A 26768-nucleotide genomic window follows, 5' to 3' on the forward strand; every position below is an offset into this window, starting at 1 on the left:
CGTACTTCACAATCCGGCAGGCCGGCCGGAGAGAGCAGGGGTTCCTCGCTGCCCGCCGGAATTTCGAATCCGAGGCCTGGGCTGCTGGGCAGGAGCAGGACCAACGGCTGCCACAGCCACGGCCCTCGGTTCCGGGGCCTATCAAACTGTCGGCAGGTGGGCCCATCCTCTAGGCCGTGCTCATCATCGGCGGGGACCACTCGACGTCAACGGTCGGATCGCTCTCCTGGCAGCGGAATAGCGGATTGCGTTGCTCCCATTTCGGCAGCTCGACTCTCAACAAAGACTCAAAGTTCCTGGCTCCTTCGTCCCTCTCCTCTCTCCTCTCCCCCTTCTCCCCGCACCTAGGGTTTCGTACCCCTCCCCTCGTCCAGGCGTCCACCAGGACCACCGCCGGGCGGCGCGCGGCGGCCAGCCCCTCCCCGCCGCCTGAGACTTCTCCACTACCAGCAGTCTCAATTGCCCTCTTCGTTCGCTCTCTGGCAGCCCGCGCTCCGGGATCGATCCCTGCCTGCGTACCTACGAGCCGGGGGGCGACGTCGATCTATCGGCGGTATAGCCGGAGGCGGTGGTAGGCCGGTGACGAAGAAGGGGCGGTCTCTTGCTGTCCTACGGCTCCTGCCCTGCGTCGGGGGTAAGCAGCCAATTTCTTATGTTGGATTGGAAGGAGGGGACCCAGATGGGATCTCAGCCAACCTCGTGCCCATGTGCGCTGGGGCAATTGATTCGTCAATTGATTGGTCTCGCATTTCCTTTGCCCAACATAGATCATTTCTGAACAGAGACGTCCGTTTCTGAATTATGAGATGTGGTTGGATTGGTATGTGGTTTAGGACTGCCATTGTGTTGTTGTAGTGAAAAGTTCACCGTGCCAGATCCTGGATGTAAGGAACATGAAGCACACCCTGCACAATTGATCAAGCTATTGTAGTCTGATATGTTTAGTTGGTGTTGCTGTTTTCTATCTCTGTGTTGTTAACCACTTAACCACAATGAATAGCTTGTGATAATGCTCCCATTGATAGATTGACACAAATGGAGTAGCATGGGACAACAATGTAATGGACAACCGTGACTCACTTCCAGAATGGCAATTAATTGGTCTGACTTAACTGCGCTATCCACATATTTAATACTTCTTTCATATTTTATAAGTTGCTATATATTGCAGTTCTTGGTGTTTGCCGACATTGCGGGCATAATTTCTTAGCAGTATTGAATTACTACTGTCGCCCTTACGTGTGCCTTGTGTGGTTGTGCATGTCATGTGTATCCTTCTGTGTATGAGGGGACAATGATTTATAGAAGTTGGTATATTTATTAGGAATTGATTCCTTTTGATGTTTGGATAGCCAGCAAATGACTAGTTAGGCTGTGGAAATGGCTCCTTTATATATCAAGAAAGTTGCAATTACTTGGGACATGGAATGTTCCATATCCATCTCAATTATACGGTCGATCTGAAATGCTGAAGGCCTGAAGTACTCCTTTCCTTTTTCTGCTTCTATGTCACTTCCATCGGTACCTGCCTACCTGGTCTACACCTAGTTACCTACATACATAATTCATATGGCAATATTTTTTATTCAGTACCATCGTTAAAGTTACCACTTACACAGCAATGGTTCTTGATATTCGTATCAGAGATCATTTTCATTGGGTGTGTCTATATCTCTACAAGAGCTAGTGATATACCATGTGTCGCAGGAACGAAGAATACAGGCTTAGTGATGTTAATTGTTTCCTAAGAGCACCCCTAATGTGTGTTCAAATTGAATGGGGCGATTTTCGGCTGCTTTGATATGTGTGGGTTCCACAGACAACTTAAAAATAATTCCTCTCTTCCTGACCTTTACATGACTATAATAAGGGTTCTGCCTGTTCCTTTAGGTTCCCTCACCCTCTCAAACAAATTCAGCCATGGCTCCACAAAACTCGTGGAGATGACTAGATCCGGTCAATGGCACAAAACTGGCTGGATTCGCTCCAACTCCTCTTGTAGTCTCATTTGTTTCCTTCTCCATTGGTTGTTGCATCCAGATATCACTGGAGCCCATAGAGCTTGCATGCGATGCTGATAGAGACCTATCCTCCACACTGCATAGGAGGCTGTGCTCCACTTCTCCTCCACACCAGACCACTTCCCGCTGCCTGAGGTGCTTCCAAATCTACCACAGAAGTGGAGAGGGGGGTGCTGGTGTCGCATGGTACCTCTGATGTCCGCTGTGCACCATCCTCGGATAGATGCAGCAAGCATGCGGATGGTTGGGCCAACAGCAAAGAGCAAGCAACATGTGCGAAAAGCCGAAAACTATTTTTATTCTTTTTTAGTTGGAAACCGAACTTGCAATTCGATTTTAGGGTTCTGAAATAACTATTCGAGTGCTCCTATGTGCAATGTTTGCTTTCTGCTCGCCACAGTTTAATTTGCACACAGTCACCTGCTTTGGAGCCACTAGCACAAGACCATTCTAAGCACCTTATGCATATTTGATTTTTTCCTTAGTTTTTATAAATGCTTACTTGATTTTGCGATGTTCTTCTATATATCCAACAGTATCTAATACCATAAATACATTTTGCAATTGCACAGTGCTCAGTTTGTGCCAAAGGTGTTATTTTGGTACTACAGGATTTATAAGTGAAGTTGCTGAAGAAGCGGCTTTAAAGCTGTCTGCTGCTATTGCTTCCATGGTTAGAATCTGAAAACTTAACATTTAGGATTACTTTCTGGATTGAGAATGATTCCAATGGCATATGTATATGTACGTCACTGAAGGCAACCAACGAGAACCTCCCACCAAATGTGATCAGGCAATTGGCTAAAGAATTGAAGAATCTTGATGACTCACCTCCAGAAGGAATCAAAGTTAGTGTTAATGATGATGACTTCACCACTATTTTTGCTGATATTGAGGGTCCTGGTAAGATATTGTCAAGATACATTGGTTTTACACCTGCCATTATTTTGTTACTTTAATGATTAATTTTGCATGCATCTTTATGGTGCCCATGCTGTTGAACTTGCTTAGTAAGTAGTGTTAGTCTTTTGTCAGTCCATAGATTTTTAACAAACTGTTTGTTTAGAGCTAAGTATTATGAAGCTTGCCCTATGACAGTGGCTATGACAGACCTTGAATTGCTTTGAAATTTCTAAGTTTCCTTTTATCTTGTACTACTTTCTTAAATTATGTCTTCAAAATCTAAATCGCAACATGGTGCAGCTGGAACTCCATACGAGAATGGATTATTCAGGATGAAACTATTATTATCCCGTGACTTCCCTCATTCTCCTCCAAAAGGTTGCTGTCTTTTGAAACTTTGAGAATCTTCCATAGTAGATTTTTCCCCTTTTAGTGAAGCATTTAACTAAAAGTCTTTGGCTTTCTACTTACTTGCAGGATTCTTTTTGACCAAAATTTTCCATCCAAACATAGCAACTAGTGGTGAGATATGTGTGAATACACTGAAGAAGGATTGGAATCCTGGTCTTGGATTAAGACATGTTCTGCTGGTAAGCTGAAAGTACAGCACACTCACCCTTAGTCCTTATTCCACTGCTAATGTGCCACCTGTCTCTAATCAATTTTCAAGTTTGATCTATCTCAGAGGTCCAAATATCGTCAATTCGCCACAACATGCTGCGGACTTACTATTGGTCACTTTTTTTACACGTTTGTCAGGTAGTTAGATGCCTTCTGATTGAACCATTTCCTGAATCTGCCCTCAATGAACAAGCTGGAAAGATGTTACTTGAAAACTACGAGGAGTACGCACGGCATGCAAGGTTCGCCTCAATTTCATGTTGTCAGCCTAGACTAGCCCTCAGCTTTTTTTCCCTTTGTGGTGAAGATTACATTGTTAGGCTTGTGTGCAAGCACTGTCTACAATTACATGTGTCAGATCATATCTCTTACTGAAGCGTCTTTTGAACCTGTAACGAGTTCCTGATGACCATTTCTGTTCTCTGTATGTAGGCTATACACTGGCATCCACGCACTTAAACCTAAGAACAAGTCAAAGAGTGGAGTTATTTCTGAGTCAACCACAGCTCTAAATGTGGGCCAGTCCAATACTGTTCTCGGTGAGAACACACTTTTGGCGTCAGCAGCGATATCTACCTCTGCTGCGGCCAAAGCATTAGGTAAAAACTCTCTGGATCAGAATGCTGCTACGTCTGATCCTGTTGTAGGAGCATCTGGCGCGCCCAAGAAGGATGCGCCACATGCAGTCAAAGTTCCAGTCGATAAGAAGAAGATGGATGCAAGGAAGAAGAGCTTGAAGAGATTGTAATTGTAACCGAATAATCCTGGGAGGAGAGGGGGAGCGCTTAGTGGTAGATAAGATAATGATGACTTCATTTGTTGCTAGATTCAGAAGACGCCGGGTTAGAACTGAAGGTAAAATAGCGCCAGAAGCATCTCATGGGCTGTACTCTGTTTGAACAATCTGTCCGTGCAATTACAATCATTTATTCATTTGTTTGGAAGAATAGTTGCCTTTTTCTGTTGATTCCCACTATCTCTTTGTTTAGTCTTGTTGTTCCTCTACAAAAGAGATTAGATGCTCCATGGACGATGGACATGGAATAGCTAGTTCAGTGAACGTGAAGCTTTCTTTGACGAGGCGTTGAGTGCTAAAGTGAAGAAGGCAGTAGATAGATACTCGTTCCAGAACCAATAAAGAACGGACACGAGAAAACAACAAAACTATTGCCCCACCGTAATGATCATTTCGGCTACTGCAGAACCTTTTCCTTCGGGTAGTAGGGCTGGGGCCTAAATTGGGAAACCATGACGGAACTTTCGTTCCGGGCTGATTCTCAGCCCACTGACTTTTGTCCCCCGTTGGGAGCTGTAATCTCATGCCCACCTCGATTCTTCAGGAGTACTATCAAAAAGGCCTTTTACAAACACTAATCTGCCTCCCATCATGCCCATCCCCACTAGCACCACATCAGTCCAGCACCAGCTCCGGCACTCTCTCTTGTTCAAGCACTAGCAGCATATTCGGTTGGCTGGTTCATATCGTTGCTGGTTCATGAAGACGTATTACTGGCTGGTTTGTGTGAGAGAAAAATACTCTTCCGGCTAGAAATTTATGATCGTTTACGACAAGCCACAGCCAAACGAATAGGCTGAGGTGTCTAGGTCATGTGGATGGAGTTTCCTTTTCGAGATACGATTTCTTGTTTTCCTTTTCTTTTTCTTTTTGAGATATATTATTTCTGTTTATAGCCTATCCCAACATACCTGGGACTGAAAAGCTATGTTGTTGTTATAGTATATATTGTCGCCAATATTCTTCTCAATTTATCTGGAGCAATGTGACTACTGCTAATCTTCAAGGCTTCGTTCGGCTGGCTGGCTAGGTTGAGCCTGGCTGGCCAGCCACTCACAGAAGCACTGTTCACGTGACAGACAGAACAGTATTTTTCTCTCACAACAATCAGCCGGAACAGTATTTTATCTTATTTTTCGGTCCTGCAAAACAGGCCCCAAAAGACCTAAGATTACAAGCAGTCAAGATCCAAGAATCCAGATGACAAAGCCCAAGTGAGCTTTTTACACTTTGATCTGCCGGTGACGTGCTATGCCCTGCCATGCGATGCGATGGTGATCCACTCGCTCTTCCGGCCCCAAAGTTCTCGTGACCCAAAGAGGATTCAAGTACTTTCACAGCCAGCCGCGCCACTAGGCACTAGGCAAGGGCACAAGGCTGGCTTGGCTATGCTTTGCGCCTCTCTCTCTCTCTCTCTGCCCTTTTACTTTGTTTTTTTATATAAAATATACTCTTTAATCCGTTAGGTTACTTTGACAGGAGAGACCAGTAATGAAAAGTCCAAAGCGATGGCCGGTGAGGCGGTGACGTGCTACGTGCTACGGCTTAGCCAGGGAAACATGCAATTGGCTGGTTGGTATCGTTGCTGGTTCGTAAAGAAGTATTAATTTGTGTGAGAGAAAAATACTATTCTAACTAAAAATTTACGATCGACCAGTCATAGCCAAACGAACCTCGCCACCTCTCCAGACGCAACGGAGGAGATACGCGGCTTGTTTTCGAAGTCAGGTGCGGAAAACCCTGTGCAGCATAATGTTTTAGGCTGTCCGCACTCGTCGACCTCTATTTTCATCTCTAAAAAGGAATATTCTATCCTAGTCATCGAAATTCTCTACTCTATACTCATTCCTTCTGCACTCGTATTACCTCTATTTCATACTCTATATCCACTATTTCATATTTTATTTCTCTCTCTCACCTTTCTCTCTCTCCCCAGCTCTCTTTCTCTCTCTCGCAGGAACCTCGGGAGGCGTTTAGTGGCCAGCAGCGCAGCCTCCACGGATAGCGGCCCGCGCGCGGACCGCTACCGTCGCGTGCCGCATGCAGGTGCGCGGTGCGCGCGATACAGGCGCTGCTGCGCGTTTGCAGGCCTGTTAGGTTATCCAGAAGGTCAAAGCAGCTGGTGGTGGATGAGATGTTTCAAGGGCAAAGGCTACGCCGTACTCCTGGTTGGTCTTGTCGCGAAGAGGAAAGAAGAATCTCTAATGTCACGGGCACGAAACGTGCCTACTCTTGCGTCTATATATCCATGCCATGATCTTCTCTCTGACTAATATAAGTGTTACGGTTTCGTACGTTTCACTATTTTCTTTATATTATATTATTAGGCTACTAATAATACCATTAAAATAACATTGTGTACACTGTAATGTGTGCTCCCTTAAGAATAGTCCAGTGTTGTTGAGCCCTGCAGGTTGCAAACCGGGCTTAATTAATACAAGAAACTGTGGTGGATGAACGTCAGTCGTCAGGGTTGTGACAAAAGATTCTCCATGCCCGGCCTAGTGGCCACTCCTCCTACCCGCACTAATCAAATGCCCAAATCTTCGATCTCAATTCTCACAGGACGAATGTCCGTGACATACGCGTATATGAGTGATGTGAGATCCACCGTTGTTTGTTTATAAGGCTTTAAGCCGTCGTCCTTCCTTCGTGCACCAAATTAATGCGCCTCGATTAATTATTAGTATTAAGCACCCAGTCACAGCACATCTATCACTGTATTTAGTATGGGTTATTGTACGTCTTCGTGTGATTAGTCAACTCATCATGCAGATGCAGGGATAAGGATGTGGCTCGTCAACTCATCACTATTGAACGGGAAGCGAAAGGAGATGCCGCAGGTCTCTCGGTGTCGTCCTGGCCTCGTCTCGTCTCGGGTCATTTTCTAGCGCTTGATTTAGAAACATGTGGTTGACCGTAGCGAGCACTGCAATTTCCATGGCATTAGTCTCGCATCCATGATGAGGCTAGCTTGGAAGAACGGTTCTACGGTTGACCAAGAGCTCGATGAGGAGTATATATATATCAATTTATTGTTGGTTAGTGAAGTCACCACACCAGATGCTACTTGGCAATTTCTTCCGCAACAACAACGTCCGGACGTGGAGCCATCGATGGAGAACTTTTGTGCCCTAGACGACCGTGTGTGTTTTGAAGTCGTGCAAATGTACTAATAGGTGGCAGACCTCAGCTCTAAGAGTTATATATTTATAGCTGGCCATCGCTTGCTCTAGAAAATTTTAGAGCTAAAGCTAATGAGTGGGCGAACGTGCACTTAGTTTAGCTACTTTGTTTCTAAATTTGGATTAATTAAACCTAGAGGTTCAAATGATCTTGGTTTATTATAAAAACTTCGAATTCTACGTGGATCTCGAAGAGCTCTGACAACAGGTTGTTGGTAGCAGCAGGTAAAGAGCAACGTAGATAACCTTTTTCTATAAAAACTTCTAATTCTATGTGTAGATGTAATAATTCTTAATGCAACTGTCGGTCAACGGCGCAGCTCAAGTAGACGCGGTCACCGGTCAAGTGCACACGCACAGACACAGTGCCGAGGTGGTTTCGCTCTCCCGTAGGCTCGCCATCGCCATCGTTGTCAAATCGACGTTGTACTGCGTGTCGAGATCACCCGGTTTTGGAAGGATCCTGGCCATTTCGGTCCCCAGAGACACTCCCGACTACCAGCCAGTGGTAATTAAATAAAAGCAGCTCACGTTCCAACTTGTGGCCGGGGTAGTTGGGCCCAGTTTAGTTTCCGAAAATTTTAGCAAAACGACACGGTAGCATTTTCGTTGTTATTTGATAATTAGTGTTCAATCATAGTCTAATTAGGCTTAAAAGATTCATCTCGTGGATTTCGTCTAAACTGTGTAATTAGTTTTATTTTTTATTTATATTTAATGCTTCATGCATACGTCAAAAATTCGATGTAACGGAAAATCTTGAAAAATTTGACGTTTTAAAGGGGAACTAAACATGCCCTCGGTGAAACTGCGTGCCTCGTCGTCACTCGTCAGAAACCAGATGAAACGTGCTACGAGCAGCCGGCCGGTCCGCCGCTAGCGGGCCAGGACAGGAGGAAACGAGACGAATAGGAAACAAAACCTGGCAAGAACAGCTATGCCCACGAGGGCGAGCGGGAGGGAGGCGCAGCGCAGGCCGCGACCGCGACCGCGACCGCGACATCCGTCCGTCGTCCACGCGCAGGCGGCCGCACATGCTCCCCCCCGCGGTCCACGCACTACTGTTGCCGCCGAGGACCAGCTAGCCAGCAAAGCCCCCCGAGTCCGGAGTCCCCCGCGTCGTCACTCCGGGCCCCGCCAGGCGCCATAGCGTCATACCTGGGCATCGGGCCGGCCCGGCCCGGCCCGGCACGGTCACGGGCCGGCCCGGCACGATGGCTATCGGGCCATGGAGGCACGCCGTGCCCTGCGGGCCGTGCCGCATCGGCCTGCGGGCCTGGCCTTCGGCCCAGGCACGGGCCTGTGGGCCATTTTTCGTGCCGTGCTGGCCCGTGAGGCACGGCAAAAATAACAGGCCGTGCCAGCCCACAGCCCGTTAAATCTAAAACACCTCCAAATAAACATCTCAATCCATTCAAATATCAAAAAGAGCTGTTTTGTGCAATGCTGCCTCATTAAAAACCTACCTAGGTAAAACTCACCCTTGTGAGAAACCCTAGGCAGGAAAAAAGAGTGCAGCCAGCTCCAAATGTCTTAATCTTACATAGTTATTACAGACCATTGTTCAAAGGTTCAAATGAAAACTAAGCAAGTGAGTGAGGGACACATCCACTCTCAACTCACACAAAAGTACTCCAACACTCCCAGCCAACCAATGCCACTGTCAGCCACCAGATCCATCATCTTCACCTTCTGGTTCATCCAGGAACAGATTCTCGAATGCATCTTCAATTTCCTTGGTATCAGCAGCTTCATGTTGTTCCCTTTTCTCTCCTAGCTCCCAGTCCTTCAACAAGGTCAGCATCTCAACATGTTCTGGTTTCAAGCTCCGGCGCCGTTCTTCTAGGATCCTCCCTGCTAAGCTGAAACAAGACTCTGAAGAACAAGTGGAAACAGGAACTGACATGATATCTCTGGCCATAATAGCCAGGATATGATAGGTTAGTTTGTGGTCCTTCCACCACAGAAGAATGTCAAAACCATCCTCATAAGCAGTTATGCAGTCGCTGTCCAAATAGCTTGAAAGTTCAGAAGCAGTAGAGTGAGAAGAAGAACAGGCAGTGCCACTGGAAGGACCAGGCAGACCTGATCCTCCAAAAATTACCCCCCAAGCCTGTTTTCTCTTACCAGTGGGTGGGATAGGACCAGCAACCCTTTGTGACCTGGTTGCACCAAACTTTCTCAAATATTTCTCAAACATTTTATGCAACTCAGTTTTCAAATCAGCATAGTAAGTAGTGTAATCAGTACCAGTATATTCAGTAAGTAAATGGAGGACCCTTTGCATACCTCTCAGCTTAGCTCTAGGGTCAAGAATAAATGCAAATGAGTATAAGAGAGGAATGCCCTTCCAATACTTGAGAAATTTATGCTGCATAGGGTACACAAAGGGTCTAAGATTAACATCTCTTTCACATGCATGCAAATGAGTTGCAATCTCCAGAACATGGTGCAGCACAAGAGTACTGGGAGGATAATAAACACCAGACAGTGTAACAGTAGAGTCATAAAATACTTCTAGGAACTCCAATATTTTCCCAGCCACGTGCCAATGGGCTGGAGACAACAGTGCAGAACCATAATTTGAATTTATGAACACAGAAAATACTTCACTGTAAGGAACCAAGTGTTTTAGCATAAAATAAGTAGTATTCCATCTAACATCCATGTCTAAGCCAAATTTTCTAGGTCTCATACCTTTAGCTTCACAGTAGTTTCTAAACATAGCAATTCTTTGATTAGAGGAGTTCAAGAAATTAATTGCAGTTCTAAAATCCTCTATATAAGGTTTGATTCTTTTTAGTCCAGATTTGACTATCAGATTAATAATGTGACAAGCACAGCGTTGATGCACAAGACTGTAACCAGGTGCAGGATCATCAGGTGCAGGATCACAACTAAGATAACCAGCAAACATGGGTGTCAAAGTTTCCATAGCCTTAGCATTAGAAGATGCATTATCTAAAGTGATAGAAAAGATTTTATCAACCAAGCCATACTCCTCAACAACAGATGCAATGGAAGCAGAAATGTTTTCACCAGAATGCTTAACTTGAATCAACCTAAGACCAACAATCTTCTTTTGCAATTCCCAATCAGCATTCACATAGTGAGCAACAACAGATATGTAATCCTCTTTAGCATTACCAGACCATATGTCAGAAGTCAAAGCAACAGATGCAGAAGCATGCACACAGTTCCTAATCATAGCACGACGTTCAGCAAATAACTTATCCAGATCTCTAGTGGTGGTTCTTCTAGATGATCTAACAAATCTTGGGTTATGAGAATTTTTAATATATTCCTCAAATGCATCAGTGTCACCAAAACCAAGAGGAAGATCAAGCCTAGCAATCAATCTACACAGTTCAGTTCTAGCAACAGCAGGATCATAGTTCCAATTATGCAAAGACCCATCAGCATTAAAAGCTAGTCGAGACTGAACCCTAGAAGCATTATCAAGTTTCTGTTTGCAAGATTTTTGGTGCCTAAGAATGTGACCAGTACCAACAGTAGATCTAGCACTCAACACAGTTCTACACATCTTACATATAGCTCTAACACGCACATCGACACCATTAATCTTCTCATAAACCTCCTTAAAGTCACCCCAGCACTGAGACTTGCGCTTACCAAGTCCAGAAACAGCACCAGAGGAAGGAGTACGAGTACCATTACCATCAGCATTACCATTAACACCAGTGTAGTTGGAGTGGGTGTTGGAGTCCACCGTCCCTGTCCCCGTTGCCCCTGCATCGACGGCATCGACGTCGATCGCCGGCTGTGTCCCGCGGGTGGCGTCATCAAACACCGCAAAGGGGTCACGGCCGTCGTCGTCATGCTCCGGGGATAGCCCAGCCGCGACCAAGTCATCGTCGCCAGTCACAGGGAACATGGCACCGTCGCCCTGCGAGTCACACGCCATGGGGCCCTCGGCCGCGGACGGCTGAACTCCAGCACCGTTCCTCAACGGTGCGCGGCTACGGCTTGGCCGCGGTGCCATTGCCCGTCGTCCGTCTACGCCAAGGCTAGTTGACGACGAGGCATCGGCAGCAGACCTGCAAAGAAAAAGAACACGCAAAGAAGAAAAGGATGAGAAAATGATCCCAAAAACAGAATCAAAACACTGAGAAACGTATAGATCTAGGGGCTAGGGTTAGGGTTATGAATGGGGATGGACTTGCCTGCGCAACCGGAGCCGGATGAGAAAATGATCCCAAAAACAGAATCAAAACACTGAGAAACGTATAGATCTAGGGGCTAGGATTAGGGTTACGAATGGGGATGGACTTGCCTGAGCAACCGGAGCCCGGCGCCGGAGAAAACGAGGGCCACACAAGGGCAAGACGGGATTAAGAAGGACGGCGAGCGACGGTGCAAGAGAGACGGGGAGGCGGACTCACATGTTCATCGACAAACAGAGGAGAAGGAGTAAAAAGGAAGACGGAGATGGACTGAGGGAGCAGGGAACTCAGGGAGAGCCGGAGAGGTGATGGAGCGGCGGCGATATCACCGGATCCAAGGACGACGGTCGCACCAGCGACGAAGATGGATCGACGAGAGGAGGCGAAGATGGACCGAGCGGGTGTCGAGTGCGGCTGTGGTTGGGAGGCGAATGGGATTAGGGTTAGGGTGTCGAGTGCGGCTGCGGCCTGCAGTTGGGAGCCGAGGCGAATGGGGTTAGGGTTAGGGTGATGGAGCGGCGGCGATATCACCGGATCCAAGGACGACGGTCGCACCGGCGACGAAGATGGATCGACGAGAGGAGGCGAAGATGGACCGAGCGGGTGTCGAGTGCGGCTGCGGTTGGGAGGCGAATGGGATTAGGGTTAGGGTGTCGAGTGCGGCTGCGGCCTGCGGTTGGGAGGCGAGGCGAATGGGGTTAGGGTTAGGGGCCGGCCGGGGGAGGGGGGGTCTCGGTTATATGGGGAGTCGTCCGGGGAGGAGCCGAGGAGGCCAGGAGGGGAGGGGGCTGTTCTTGGGCCGCCGGCCTGCTTGCCTGCTTGCGGGCCGTGCCGTGCCGGCCTGTGGGCCTAGGGTTCGGCCCAAGCACGGCCTGCACCCCGTGCCGTGCCAGCCAGGGCCCATTAACCTTCGGGCCGGGCCAGGCTTGGGCCGGGCCTAAAGAGCGGGCTCCGTGCCGGGCTCACGGGCTCGGGCTTTGTGCCCAGATATACATAGCGTGAGCCGACGCGCCCAATCATCCCATCCCCATCCCCATCCCCATCCATCCCACGCTGTAAACAAAACAAATCCCACCCCCGTGCCAACGCCGAGGCAACGCAAGCCTTTTTTACGCCCGCTACTTGCCTTGCCAGTTGCGTCGCTGCTTGTCCCCCAGTCCCATACCACACCACCCCTCCTCCTCCTCCACCCTTCCGTCCACTCCTCCTCCACCCTTCCTCCCCTCCCCCATTGCTCCAAACGCGGCGGATCTGGGCGACCGGCGGCGGCCTCCGCGCGCCGTCTGAGCGGTTGCGATCCGAGGCGCGGCGGCCACTTCGAATGGTGTGATCGACCCCGTTGGGAATTGGGTTGGGAGCGAGGCCATGCAGCGGGCTCCGGAGCGCCACCGTGGCGCCGGGGCGCTCCTGCTGCTGGCGCTGGTCGCATTGGTGGCCGCGCCGAGGCTCGTGCGCGCGGTCACCGACGCTGCTGATGGTACGCTCGTCCACGAGCTTCCCCCCCCCCCCCCCCCCCCCCCCCCCCCCCCCCCCCCCCCCCCCCCCTCTGCTCTGCTCTGCTCGCAGCGAGTTGGTTCCGTGGACTACCACCGCTTCGCCGCCGCTCGCTCGTGCGCTGGTTTGGGGTTTTGCGTGCGCGGGTGGGTTGTTCCGGTCTTGTCGGTGGTACCGTACTGCGAAGCGAAGCATCCAAGCAGGGGGATCGGATTGATTCTGTGCGGTGCTGACGTGCTGTGCAGCTGTGTGTGCCGCTGGGGAGCGGCGGTTCGCGTTGCTCTCGCACTTTTCTTTCTCGCCTGCCCGCCCACCTGTAGTTAAGGATATGTGCGGTGAAATTATGTCGGTGCCGGCGCTGCTGTGGTGTGTGTGTGTGTGGTGACAAAGTGAGGAATGATGAGGGCCTCTGCTTTTGCGGATTACTACAACTTCGTCTCGACTCCGTGAGCGAACCCGACATCCGAGCGAGCTCGCTCGCCCGACTGTCAAGTTTTGTCATCAAACCTGCAATCTCGTGTCTGCTTGCTTCTGCCAGTGCGGGGCGGCTGTAATTTGGATCGCTTGGTGTTTTTCATTCTGTTGGTTTGTACCACGCGGGCCGTCCCTCTCGCCTGGGATAACGAAAGGGACTTTTCAGGCGTTATCGAAACAAGCTGCCTCTGTCCTCTGCGCCTGTCTTATCCCTATCTCTTATGACAGCAATGACAGACGTGGATGGGCTGCTCGCATGTTGGATCCGTGGGATATTGATAACATGCAGATGCAGGAGAAAATGATGGTTTGCTAATTATGTTACCCGTACTAGTAGCAGGATGGTTTGTTAATTACGCTAGCAGTACAATACAAACAGCACGGGAGCATTAACCATACTACTTGTGTTAATTGTCGCATTGATGGTACTGCAGGTAGTGCCCGTAGTGAGGGCCCTACTCATGTTGGGATCCTAGGATGGTAGTCTAATTGACAATGATAGTGATTAGTGTTGTAGTTGGTTCATTAGTCAATTATTAAGTGTTGATGTGGGATCATGTTCCTAGAATTATTGAACTTACATATGCTTTGAAAGCGCAAAATCTTCTTTTATACGCTGTTTTCAGGTCAGGTGTTGTGCAATGCAGGCAATGTGGATTCTTTTTCTAAGGGTTACTCAACGCTAATTGCTTCTTCATGCATTCTTTTGTCATCTGTAGTCTCTGCCATAAACGGACTGTACATTTCACTGGGATCACCACCTCTTCCTGGATGGACTGGAAATGGTGGAGACCCCTGTGGTGAGAGCTGGCAGGGTGTTGTGTGTACCGGCTCTTCCATAACTGGAATGTATGTCAGGTTCTTCATTGCATCTCCTTTTATCTATTATATTTGTTTTACTTTTCACCATTATCAACTCACTGTTTCTAGAACCATGAATGCTGCAAACTTGGGAGGACAGCTGGGAAGTTTAGGAAACTTCACTTCCATCACCAGCATGTAAGGATGTTCACACTAAATTTGTTACTCATTATTTGAGGTTTTTCATTATATCCTTGTGCCATGATCAACACTAGTATGTTGCAGTCTGAATTAGAATATTTTCTACTGGTTGAGTTTATGCCCACTTCATATACAGGCTGAGTGTCTGACCAATAACTTTATTTTATCTATAGAGAGCTTAGCAACAATAATATTGGTGGAACCATACCGGAGGACCTACCTGTTACATTGCAGAGTCTGTATGTTCATCGATCATTTCTGCAGTCCCTTTTAGCCTTTTGAGACCATTAATTTCATGGAATGATCTATGTTTTCTCTTGCTACAGTTTCCTCTCTGCTAATCAACTTACTGGAAGCATCCCAAGTTCACTGTCAAAACTCGAAAACTTAACAGCCATGTAATCCCCCCCCCCCTGCTGCAAGATTGTATTCATGCTAGTTTGGTATGTAAACCACATGCTGTGTGATCCTTGTTTTCCCAGGTCAGTCAACGGCAACAGTCTAAATGGAGACCTACCAGACGCTTTTGATTCACTCAATAGACTTGTAAATTTGTAAGATGTGTCCTGTTTCCTACATTCACTCATTGGACTTGTAAATTTGTAAGACATATGTGTGCAGATGTGGACCAATATGGTGTCTTGATCGACTGACCATACCATCTGCACTTGCTTTACAGGGATATTTTTTCGAACAACTTGACTGGCGTGTTACCATCTTCAATGAAAAGCTTGGCATCTTTGACTTCATTGTAAGTTTTCTTGTTTTGTGGCCTTTGTTATGTTATTTTCCTATCTTTGTTTTCCCGAACTTATTTCCTTCTTCTCCACCTCTTCTATGATAGGCACATGCAAGATAATCAACTGTCTGGGACCCTTAACGTCTTGCAGGATCTCCCACTGAAAAACTTGTAATACCTCGATCTCATAGCTTTTGTCCCATAGTTGTTCTGTTACATTTGTATTGATAATTGAAGGCATGCTGTTTATCATTATCTTCTCAGTTACATAACTTAACCTATATGTCGAGTTTTCCCTAATGCATATGGTATTGCAATACCATGTGGTGTCAATTTCCATCGCTGATTTCCAAAGAGTGTAACATTTCATATTGGCTCTAGCACTACATGTTTGACTTGAACAATAGTTTAGCAGATCGTGATTGGCTGATGGCTAACACTCCACAAGCTTGTGCACGGTTGTTAAAGGAGTTAACAAATTTAACAAACTATCTCTTGCTGCCTTCTCTTAGTATGTTGCACTTGCACTTCTCTCATGTACCGCTCACTAATATTTGGAGGTAATGATATCTCGATAGGGTTTTCTTCTTTGGAGAAAGCAATTCATGCTTCATTTACCATGATCTTGCAAATGAGCACTTAATCAGCACTAAGGAAGCGTTAAGCAGTTCATGTCAAGCTCTGCATTCATGCAATACAGCTGCTCAGCTCTTGTAATTGAACTGAATTACTAAAACCACATATAGCTCTGACCTCTTATATTGAAAACATTACTTTGATCATTAACTGTTTGCATTTTTTAATATACTTTCCTGACTTTGAACAGGAACATAGAAAATAATCTTTTTTCTGGACCGGTGCCTGCGAGTTTACTTAACATACCGAACTTCAAGTGAGATACCTTCTTCGGTTCTTCCTTTCACGTTTACCTTAATCAGCCTCATTAAACCTCCACTCTGTTGTCTGTAGCAATGCTATTTCATCTATTAGACAAATATATAATTATTTAGTTAGATAAGTTATCTATATGACTTGTTAAGCGACTAATAGTATATCATCACAGAAAGGACGGGAATCCATTCAACACCAGCACAGCCCCATCTCCGCCTTCAACAGGACCAGCACCAACTCCAACACCAGCAGGACCAAAACCAGCTCCAACGCCAATACCAGCACCTACCACTTCAAATTCAACGCCCCCAGCACCAGCACCCCCATCTCCTTCAAGAGCTCCTCCCCCACCTAAAACAACCCCAAACTCTTCTGAAGGATCAACTACCCGAGACAGCACTTCATCATCTAGGAAACACAATGCATCAACCCTCAAGATTGTTGGCTCTGTTCTTGCCGGAGTAGTGCTGTTTATTATCATAGTCCTCCTAGTATTATTTTGTCTATCCAAGTACGAAGAGAGACAGTCAAGATATGATCATAATAGAAGTCAGCTGGCAAGGGTGCATCATAGGGTTGAACCACAAATCAAGACACCTCCAGTGCAACAAAGCAATGATGTTAAAAAAGGTAAACCTTTCATCCCAGTATTATATAGCTTTTTGTTTATTTTTGGTGTCCATGTAATTGGTTTATTTGATAGGTCCAGGTGAGGCACTTGATAGGAGGGGCCATGAACTAAATTCATCCGCGGCAGGTATAAAGTCGACAAAGTGCATCTAAGTTATATTCACCAACTACAAATGTCTGAAAGTTTGCGTGCTATTGTTTACAGCTCTCCCACAGAAGTCTCCCGAAAACCAAAAGGAGCACATAATTAACTTTGATCGAACAGATTCAGATCTGTTTCCTGTTTCTCTACCACCACCCCCTCCTCCACCGCCATTACCCCCAATTGAAAGAGTTGTTGCAAATCCCATTGTTCCACCAGAAAAGCGATATAGTCCTCCAACAAAGACAAGTAGCCCGACTTCCGCCACACCATTCTCTGTTGCATCTCTTCAGCAATATACAAATAGTTTCAGAGAGGAGAATGTGATAAGAGAGAGTAGATTAGGAAGGGTTTACCTAGCAGAGCTTCCTGATGGCAAGGTACGAACTAAGTATTACCTGTCTTGATGAAAGAGCAGTCATTATGCTCAACATTCAGTTCAAATATTAAGCTAGTATTATTGTATTTTGTGTAGTTATTAGAGGTTATGAAGATTGACAATGCTAATGGAAGAATATCAGTAGATGACTTCCTAGAACGGGTTGAATGTATCTCAGATATCAAACATCCTAACATTCTTGAGTTAGTCGGATACTGTGCTGAATATGGGCAGAGGTTACTCGTGTATAATCACTTCAGCAGAATGACACTAGATGATGCCCTTCATGATGGAGAGGATACTGAAAGTGCACTGTCATGGAGTGCCCGCCTCCAGGTTGCTCTTGGTTCAGGAAAAGCCTTAGAGTAAGTGAAATTATTATTCTATTATCAGTATAATAATCCACATATGGTGTTCTTTAAAGCAGTTAAGCTTTCTGTCAATTTATTTTCAAATTAATTTTTCCTGCAGGTATCTCCATCATAACTTCGAACCTCCAATTGTGCACCAGAATTTTGAACCAGCTAATGTGCTCCTTGATAAAAAGTTTTCAGTGTGTGTTGCTGAATGTGGACTGGCATTATTGATGCCATCAAGTTCAGTCACTCAGGTAAGCTATAATATTGATGAAGATGTTTCATGTTTTTAGAACACCTAAAAAAGGGGATAATGCAATCATGGTTCTATTTACATCTTTTCGTCATGTCCAGTCTGTTTGAATTGCTCACATTACTATGGCTGAAGTATCTCAAAATTAGAATATCATCTTGAATTCTTGATCCATAGGTGTTAGTGTTAACAGTGTTATCACTTATCAGGCGTAACAGTTACTTGTTCACTGTAAGATAGTTTGTGTTGACAAGCCAGGGATTTCCCATGTTGTAAATTGTAATCAACTTAGCTACTGCAATTGCCTATTGCAACATTTCTATCTTCTCAATGTTTTTCAGCAAGGACATTTTAATCCTTTAGCTATTCTGTTGTTCATAACAAGCTAATATGCTTTACCGATGGTGGGTGCAAAGGCCCTGTGGAACCTCCAGCGCTATGTCTAGTGGCTGTGGCTGCAGTAGATGTTAATCAAAAGGTCACAAATCGGTGAATGCAATCAAAAGACTAACCCCACTGTGGATTTGGCATGTAATTAAACCGCTTTCTATTAATGCAATGACACAGTTCTCCTGCGTGTTTGAGAAAAAAAAAAAGGCCTGGAACAGAGTAACTGAATGTTAATGGCAAAAAATCATGTAATATATGCAACTAAGGTCTGAACAACATGGATGATAGTATGGTGATAATATATCCACTTCTCTAGCAACTCCTTGTAGTTCAGCCTTGTAACCAGATCCTGACTGACATAGATCAGCTTTTGGCTCAACTTGTTACAAAATGGTACATAGGACATAGCCCTTTGGTTTGAACTTGGAAGCGACTAAATTCTGATTTACGTAAAGATGTTGATTGTCTGCTCATAGTTGATGCTTAATGCTTTCCTAGTCTCATCACAAATGATTGGCTTAGTTTGTTTCATGTTGCTGAGGTGTGACAAAATGCATCTTCTTATGCTGAAGGGCAGAAATTTCAAGTTTACTCACAGCTGTTGTTTATTCATTACAGCTGTCTGGTCGGATGCGTGCATTACTGAACTACGAAGCACCTGAGTTCCAGGATTCTGGGGTCGTTTCAGAAAGGGGTGATGTTTACAGCTTTGGTGTAGTGATGCTGGAACTTCTTACTGGGCGTAAACCATATGATAGGTAAGGGGTTACTGAAAGCAAAAGGCCTAAGCTTAACCAGTATCTTTTCCTAGTCGTTTCAGATAATTTTTGTTCAGTTCAAAAGAAGTTAAAAATGGCTTTCTGGTTGACATACCCGTTTTATGTGAAAATACGCAGTTCACGCCCGCGTCATGAGCAACATCTTGTTAGATGGGCCAGTTGTCAGCTTCATGACATTGAATCCCTGTCCAAGATGGTGGACCCATCTATACGTGGACAATGTTCTGAGAAAGATTTGTCACGTTTTGCTGACATAATCAGCCGCTGTATCCAGGTAATTCAAATTTGCTTTCTTCTTCGTCCTTTCATTGTAGTCTGCAATATCAAAGCGGCATATTCCATCTGATTATTTGCACAAAGTGTTTAGGATCTAGATATCATGTGTCTGATCTGATCTGATCTGATCTGATCTGAATCTTTCATAATGCAGCGGCAGCCAGAGTTCAGGCCACCAATGTCTGAAATTGTACAAGACCTAGCTAGACTTGTAAATGCTACTGGTGAGGAATCAGAGTAACAAAAAAAACATGGAGGGCGTACAATACAAACCTCGTGACCATGACCAAGTCGCGTGTTGTACAAAATTTTTTGGTAAGATAATTGTCTTGCCACAATCTGAGGAGAATATTGCGAAGATGTATTTTCCTCAGAGAGCATTCCACACTAACTCGTGTCAAATTGGAATTTCATTTGATAGACTTGCAGGACCTCTAGGTGTAGATCAGTGGGGAAATTATTAACTTAGATAAGCAGACTTGTAATGTACCTTGTCGAGTGTAGACGCGGATGTGGCGCCGTCAACAAGGTGGCCGCGACGTGTCGGAGTAAGGGAAGCCGTGCAGGCGCCCGCTATGTCGTCGACGGTAGCAGCAGCGTAGGCGCGGACTAGTGGTGACAGTGAAGGCGGTGTGGACTTTCCGTCGCTTACAGCGAGCCTTCTAGATCGGACTACGGCTAGGAACCTCGGTGGGGTGCTAGCGGCTACGGTGAACCTCGTATCTTGCGCCTCGGTACCCATCTTTCTTTTTATAGCGCTGTGCGACGGGGGTCCATCAGCTAGAGAACGGCTGGACGCCCTCAATCAAGGTGCAGATCAAGGGCCCAATTGACCGTTGGGCCAACTGGTGGAGATCAATCTAACATTCTCCTCTTTGATCTCACCTTATGACTTAAACTTAACTTACTTTATCTTTTTTTCATTCCATCACTGATCAGTGCATAGAGCGTGCCTTATCGTTACGGTCAGTTGCCATTAGATTAAACAGCTACAGTGCACCTCTCTGTTTTGAAACAGATTCTCAACTAGGCCCTTAGTATCTAGAAATCATAGGTTTTCCCGTAAACCCATGTCGATTGTGTGTTCTCTGAACGTACTGGGTGGTTAGCCTTTGATAAGCGGATCCGCAAGTACTTGCTTGGTACTTATATGCTCATTGCTTTCAAAATAATTCTGGATTTTCTCCTTTACAACATATAACTTAATGTCAATGTGTTTGGTAGGAGTTAACTTTAAATGGTTATTGTTGTTGACTACCATTGTTATATCCTGGTACATATTCCCTTAACCACTTTTGTCTGTTTCTGAGGCCTCACGACAAACTATACTATGGTATGCATCATTGATGACACTACAACTGTTTTATTGGAGCTTTTCCACAATAATACTCTAACTGCGAGTGTTAGCAACTACTGTAGATTTCACTACACATCTCGCCAAAACTTAACATTTGTACCCACAATTATTTGAGAGTACTTGTTCTTTCTTACTCAGTATGAGGCCTATGATACTTTGCAAAAATTACAACACATTCTTAACTTCATTCCAGTGATCTATATCTGGACTAGACTTCTGCCAAAATATCCCGTATACGTAAGCTACGTCAGGGTAAGTTCTTACTTGTACATTCTTTAAGCTTTCAACAGCTGAAGCATATGGAACCATGTTCATTTAATCGATCTCATATCGGTTTCTGGAACACTGAAAGTTTCCAAATTTATTGCCCTTGACTATAGGAGCAGGCGTAGGTTTACTCGTATGCATACTTTATTTCTTTAGAATCTTTTATAAGTATGCCTTTGCGATAGTCCTAATACCCTTTTTCATCTATCTCGGTGATTTTCAATTCCTAGAACCAATGAGGCTTCACCAAGATCTTTCACATTGAAACTTGAGGACAAAGACTTCTTCAATAGCAAATTAATATTACTACTAGTGAGTAAGATGTCATCTATACACAGGATATGGAAAAAGAATTTTCCATTCTAGAACTTCGCATAAACGCTATTGTCCTTCTCATTTTTTTTAAACCCAAACTTTTTTATCGTTTCATCAACTTCAAATACTACTGTCTAGAGACTTGTTTTAACTTACAGGTGGCATCCCATATGTTCTTTTTCTTCCACGATAAAACCTTTGGGTTGTGCCATATAAACGTTTTCATATAAATCCCCGTTGAGGAATGTCGTCTTTACATCCATCTGATGTAACTCTAAATCATAATATGCCAATAACACTATTATGATTCTAAAAGAATCCTTGTATGAGACCGGAGAGAAAACTCTCATCGTAACCTATTCATTCTCTTTGTGTAAAGCCTTTTGCTATAAGTTATACTTTATATCTTTCCACATTTCCTTTGGAGTCACATTTTGTCTTGTAGACCATTTCACAGCCTACAATTTTGGCTTCATTAGGAATTTCTTCTAAGTCCCGAACATCGTTGGTATTCATTGAATTTATTTCAACTTCCATAGCTTCTTACCATTCAAACGAGTAAACGCTTCTCATGGCTTCTTCAAATGAGGTGGGATCACCATCTATTTGAATTTCTTCACTAATATAGACTTCATAGTCATTAGAAAATTGGTTTACTAATTCTTTGAGACCTTCTGGGGCCTCAGCTACTGGCACTTTCATATAGGGATATTGTTGCTCTTCATTGCCAAGAGGCAATTGATTCTACAGGCTCATATATCACAAGATCCTTATTTATATTATTTATCTTCTTTGAAGGGCCAACAACAGGTGTAGTATAAGTCATACAACATCAACAGGTTTTGAGAAATTCGTTGTTTTGAATCACTGAAGTGGGCACGCAGTCCCGCTTCTCTTCAAGTCATAGGTCTCTACATACCGTGCTCCCCTATATCGTCCCATCTTTTATAAAGATAGTGTATCTTTCAATTTCTTATTTGGGTTCAATCTGTTAAAACCTTATATGGCGCTTTAAGCACCGCTTTAATATCTTTGAGGGTGACTATGCTATCTTCATCTCAAAACTTTAAAAAATCCAGAAATTTAGCTGTTTCTCTGCTTAGGGGTATCATTATTATGACCGACAGTCACATTCATTAAAATCTTTATCTCACTCTTAATGAAGAGTAGTTTCTTAATTGATCTTAATTCTTACTCTTAATTCATCTCACAATTCTCTCCCTCGAAAGATGGCATGAACTATGCTATCATAATTTTGAGAACTATTCAAAAAACTGTGAACGAGGAGACACTTATGACTTCATTCATATGATTATGCCATGCAAATAAATTTATTTCTTGATCCGTATAGGAGTACACTTTCCTCATTCCACTTCAAGAATTCGATGAGGTCTTTTATTAACTGTACTTTTACATGTCACGCTTACATCTTTTTCTTGTCCTTAGATTAGTATTGACCATGACGGTATATTTCTATTGTGCCATGGTCTATACTAGGATAGCATAAGAGCTACCCAAACTTCTCTCGCTATGCGGGATAAAAAATATATGAGTCATCACAAAACTTCTCCCGTCATACAGGATTGACTAGTATAAGTATTATGCCAAACTTCTCCCTGTGCGGGATAAATTTATATACAAATTATGGTAACAAAAAATTTAGTCATGATGACTAAAACATTCACTTATACTTTATTTTCCAATTAAATCTTTCCATTGGTTCCAATTTAATCAGAAAATGAGTAAACTAAAAAAAAACTGTCCTGAATTGGCTTGACTCAAGCCTTTTCATTCACCTACCCTAGCATTGCAACCCGTTGACATACAGCCGAGTGATCTCGTCGGTTAAAAAATAAAACTTACAAGATGCTTCTGCATCAATTCTATATCACCGTTGGACAGAAAATAAAATTAATGTATAAAACTCATAAATTAACTTAAAAGACATATAACTACTCTTTAAAATTAAATTCTTCCATTGGGTCAAATTTAATTAGAAGATAATCAACATCATTGCAATGAAAACATGAGAATAAAATACATTCTATTAGTTTAGAAGTATTTCTTGGTCCTTATCTACTCTCTGAAAAATTGACCACGTTGGTGTAAAATTTATCAGAGATTTAAACTTTAAACTCATAAATAAAAAATTATAATATTGCTATCATCAACTTTCATCAGAAAAATAGCAATATCATAAATACAATATTCTTCTACATTAATTCTATATCACCGTTGGACAGAAATAGAATTAATACATGGAAAACTCATTAATCAACTTACAATATTGTTATCATCGACGTTGGTCAGAAAATAACAATATCATAATTTAACTTAAAATAAATTGGACTACTCCTCCAATTTAAATTTTCCCGTTGATTCTAATTTAATTAGAGGATAAACATAATCATAATTTACTGAATAAATATAACTGCTCTTCAAATTAAATTCTTCGGTTGGTTCAAATTTAATTAGAAGATAATAAACATTAAATTTTGCAGCGGAATCATGAAAAATATTTTATCTACTTTTCACAAGCATTTTGTTGTACTCATCTACTCTCTGAAAAAATTATCCCGTTGGTTCAAATTTTGACAGAGATTTAAACTAGACAAAAATAATAAAAATTTTGCTTCTAAAAATGATAAAACAATTCATAAACTTTACTGTGCATTTTGGGCCGAAACACACTCACGCGCTGCGCGCTGTCGTGGCCCAACAGCGAAATCCGCCCTGCATCGGCCGCTCGCGCCGCCCTCCCCCGCGCCCAGGCCACAACCTAGGCCTGGGCTGAGATTTCCCTCGCCCGCCTAGGCCGAATCTAGCCCGAGAGCCCAGAGCCGTTCGTCGCGATCGGATGGTCGGGCGACGATCTCGGCGGAATAAAAACCCCCGGCCATGTCGGTCATCCAAAACCCTAGTTTCATTTCTTCCCCGCCTTCTCTCTCTTCACCACACACGGAAAGGAAAGAGCAGCGGAGCGGCGCCACCGCCGATCCAATCGCCGGTGCGCGCGCTCGCCCTAGGCTGAGTACGCCGCCGTCGAGCGGTCTGGGCGACAGTGCCCTAGTCCCCCACACGCACTACGGTGGGGCTCCTCCCCCTTTCTCCTTTATCAGGCCTCAGTGCAGCAGACGCCGGAGAAGAAGTGCGGCGCCACCGCGGGTCCCCTCGCCGGAGCGTGCGCTCCCTAGTGGGTGAGCGCGCCGTCGTCGAGCGGTCCTGTGATAGTGCCCTCAGCCGAGGCTCGCGCGCACAGCGATGAGCGCGGATCGGCTATCTCCCCACGTGCCGGTGAGGCGGTGGTGGGGCTTCTTCCCGCGTGACGGCGGTGGTGACGACGGCGAGAAAACCAGGTAGATCCCTCCCCTCTCCGTCCCTTCTTCTAGGGTTAGGGTGAGGGTTAGAGTTAGGGTTGGAGTTTGATCCGATTTGAATCACCTCCTTCTAAATTTCTCGTTCTGATCTACCCCAAAAGCTAGATCTACGCCTAGCAACTGAAAGGTCCTAGTATGGCTAGAGGGGGGTAAATAGCCTATTTAAAATTCTATAAATTAACTACAGCAATTTGATTAGTAAGACAAATAGCGAAATACAAACGTGCTCTAGCTCTATGAGGGTTGCAAGCTACTTATTCAACAATTCTAGTTGCAATGATAGCTAGACACACAACTTGCTATGATACTACTCACTAAGAGCTCTCAATCTTTCTACTCTAAAGAGCTCCACTAAGAAAACTTAAATAGCAAAGCAAGCTCTCAAATCTAATTACACTAAAGAGCTTGCTACAACTAGTTTGCAAGAATATAAACGAGTAAGTAGGATGGTTATATCGCCATGTAGAGGAATGAACCAATCACAAGATAAAGATTAAGTCAATCACCGGAGAATGCAAATGACAAGAGACAACCGATTTTTCTCTCGAGGTTCACGTGCTTACCAACACGCTAGTCCCTATTATGTCGACTAACACTTGGTGGTTCAGCGGCTAAGAGGTGTTTCACAAACCTCGTCCACACGATTGGACACCGCAAGAACCTACCCACAAGTGATGTAACTCAATGACACGAGCAATTTACTAGAGTTACCTTTCGGCACTCCACCGGGGAAGGTACAACTCCCCTTACAATCACCGAAGATAGCCATGAACAATCACTAACTCGTGTCAATCCTCCACCGCTGCTCCAACCGTCTAGGTGATGGCAACCACCAAGAGAAACAAGCGAAATCCGTAGCGTAACACGAATACCAAGTACCTCTAGATGCAATCACTCAAGCAATGCACTTGGATTCTCTCCCAATCTTACAAAGATAATGAATCAATGACGGAGATGAGTGGGAGAGCTTTGGCTAAGCTCACAAGGTTGCTATGTCAATGAAAATGTGCAAGAGAGTGAGCTTGAGCCGGCCATAGGGCCTAAATAGAAGCCCCCACAAAATAGAGCCGTTGTACCCCTTCACTGGGCACACTGCGGGCTGACCAGACGCTCCAGTCAGACTGACCGGACTCTAGACCCAGTGTTCGGTCAACCGATGTAAGCCACGTGTCATTGTCCATTCAACAAGAACCACCCGATCGCAACAGCTAAGTAGCGCCGGACGCTCTGGCACAAGTGACCGGACGCTGGACCCCCAGCGTCTAGTCATTTACAGTAAGGTTCCAAACTAGGTTTTCTTCGACCGGACGCGTCCGGTCCACCTCGACCGGACACACCTCAGCGTCCGGTGTAAAACCCTGGATACTGTGCTGACCCGTAAGTTCGACCGGACCCAGACTTCCAGCGTCTGGTCAATTTAGACCCAGCGTCCAGTCAATAGACCGACGCGCGCACCCTCTGCTGCCACTGACCGGACGCACCGGTCCAACCGAGGCCACCGTCCGGTCACTTACAGTGACCTCCAACTTTTCTATCTAGGGCACCGGTGGCACCGTCGGACTGTCCGCACTCTACGGGCGGACACTCCACCGGTGAAGTATCTTATCCTTGCTCAAATGTGCCTACCACCAAGTGTATCACCTTGTGCACATGTGTTAGCATATTTTCACAAATGTTTTTAAGGGTGTTAGCACTCCACTAGATCCTAAATGCATATGCAATGAGTTAGAGCATCTAGTGGCACTTTGATAATCGCATTTCGATATGAGTTTTACTCCTCTTAATAGTATGGTTATCTATCCTAAATGTGATCACACTCACTAAGTGTCTTGATCACTAAAATAAAATGGCTCCTATATTTTATACCTTTGCCTTGAGCCTTTTGTTTTTCTCTTTCTTCTTTTCCAAGTTCAAGCATTTGATCATCACCATGCCAT

The 26768-nt window shown here is 44.9% G+C and overlaps 2 protein-coding genes across 7 annotated transcripts; both read left to right on the plus strand.

Moving 5' to 3' along the window:
• The first annotated feature begins 602 nt into the window (after positions 1-602).
• Positions 603-4613, plus strand: LOC136527190 (ubiquitin-conjugating enzyme E2 22-like). Of its 4 annotated transcripts, none has more exons than XM_066519811.1 (7): positions 603-634; positions 2594-2694; positions 2780-2924; positions 3225-3302; positions 3402-3514; positions 3684-3787; positions 3978-4610. In XM_066519811.1, exons 2-7 carry the CDS (start codon positions 2692-2694, stop codon positions 4291-4293), a joined length of 759 nt encoding a protein of 252 aa, XP_066375908.1. In that variant the 5' UTR covers positions 603-634; positions 2594-2691; the 3' UTR covers positions 4294-4610. The 4 variants fall into 4 exon arrangements, with proteins under 4 accessions (XP_066375908.1, XP_066375907.1, XP_066375909.1 ...); XM_066519810.1 differs by lacking the exon at positions 603-634 and adding an exon at positions 641-1101 and having other exon boundaries at positions 3978-4613; XM_066519812.1 differs by lacking the exon at positions 603-634 and adding an exon at positions 1118-2294 and having other exon boundaries at positions 3978-4605.
• Positions 4614-12773: 8160 nt separating this feature from the next.
• LOC136528363 (protein STRUBBELIG-RECEPTOR FAMILY 3-like) lies at positions 12774-19943 on the plus strand. Of its 3 annotated transcripts, none has more exons than XM_066521316.1 (17): positions 12774-13187; positions 14398-14527; positions 14609-14677; positions 14854-14919; positions 15007-15078; positions 15163-15234; positions 15360-15431; positions 15525-15590; positions 16246-16311; positions 16483-16940; positions 17020-17067; positions 17146-17462; positions 17558-17826; positions 17933-18071; positions 19079-19218; positions 19357-19513; positions 19670-19942. In XM_066521316.1, the coding sequence occupies exons 1-17, from the start codon at positions 13076-13078 to the stop codon at positions 19754-19756; spliced, it is 2340 nt and encodes a 779-aa protein (XP_066377413.1). In that variant the 5' UTR covers positions 12774-13075; the 3' UTR covers positions 19757-19942. The 3 variants fall into 3 exon arrangements, with proteins under 3 accessions (XP_066377413.1, XP_066377412.1, XP_066377414.1); XM_066521315.1 differs by having other exon boundaries at positions 12776-13187; positions 17014-17067; positions 19670-19941; XM_066521317.1 differs by lacking the exons at positions 12774-13187; positions 14398-14527 and having other exon boundaries at positions 14854-14915; positions 17014-17067; positions 19670-19943.
• The last annotated feature ends 6825 nt before the right edge of the window (positions 19944-26768 follow it).

The sequence above is a fragment of the Miscanthus floridulus genome, chromosome 19 (genome assembly GCF_019320115.1).
Source record: "Miscanthus floridulus cultivar M001 chromosome 19, ASM1932011v1, whole genome shotgun sequence".
Lineage (NCBI taxonomy): Eukaryota > Viridiplantae > Streptophyta > Magnoliopsida > Poales > Poaceae > Miscanthus > Miscanthus floridulus.

Excerpts from the sequence above, each read along its gene's own strand:
- LOC136527190 (XM_066519810.1), top strand. The coding sequence starts at position 1,062 with ATGGACAACCGTGACTCACTTCCAGAATGGCAATTAATTG. Across the intron at positions 3,303-3,401 it reads CCCTCATTCTCCTCCAAAAG|GATTCTTTTTGACCAAAATT; the intron begins GTTGCTGTCTTT and ends ACTTACTTGCAG. Across the intron at positions 3,515-3,683 it reads GATTAAGACATGTTCTGCTG|GTAGTTAGATGCCTTCTGAT; the intron begins GTAAGCTGAAAG and ends CACGTTTGTCAG.
- LOC136528363 (XM_066521315.1), top strand. The coding sequence starts at position 13,076 with ATGCAGCGGGCTCCGGAGCGCCACCGTGGCGCCGGGGCGCTCCTGCTG. Across the intron at positions 14,678-14,853 it reads TTCACTTCCATCACCAGCAT|AGAGCTTAGCAACAATAATA; the intron begins GTAAGGATGTTC and ends TTTTATCTATAG. Across the intron at positions 15,235-15,359 it reads CTCAATAGACTTGTAAATTT|GGATATTTTTTCGAACAACT; the intron begins GTAAGATGTGTC and ends CTTGCTTTACAG.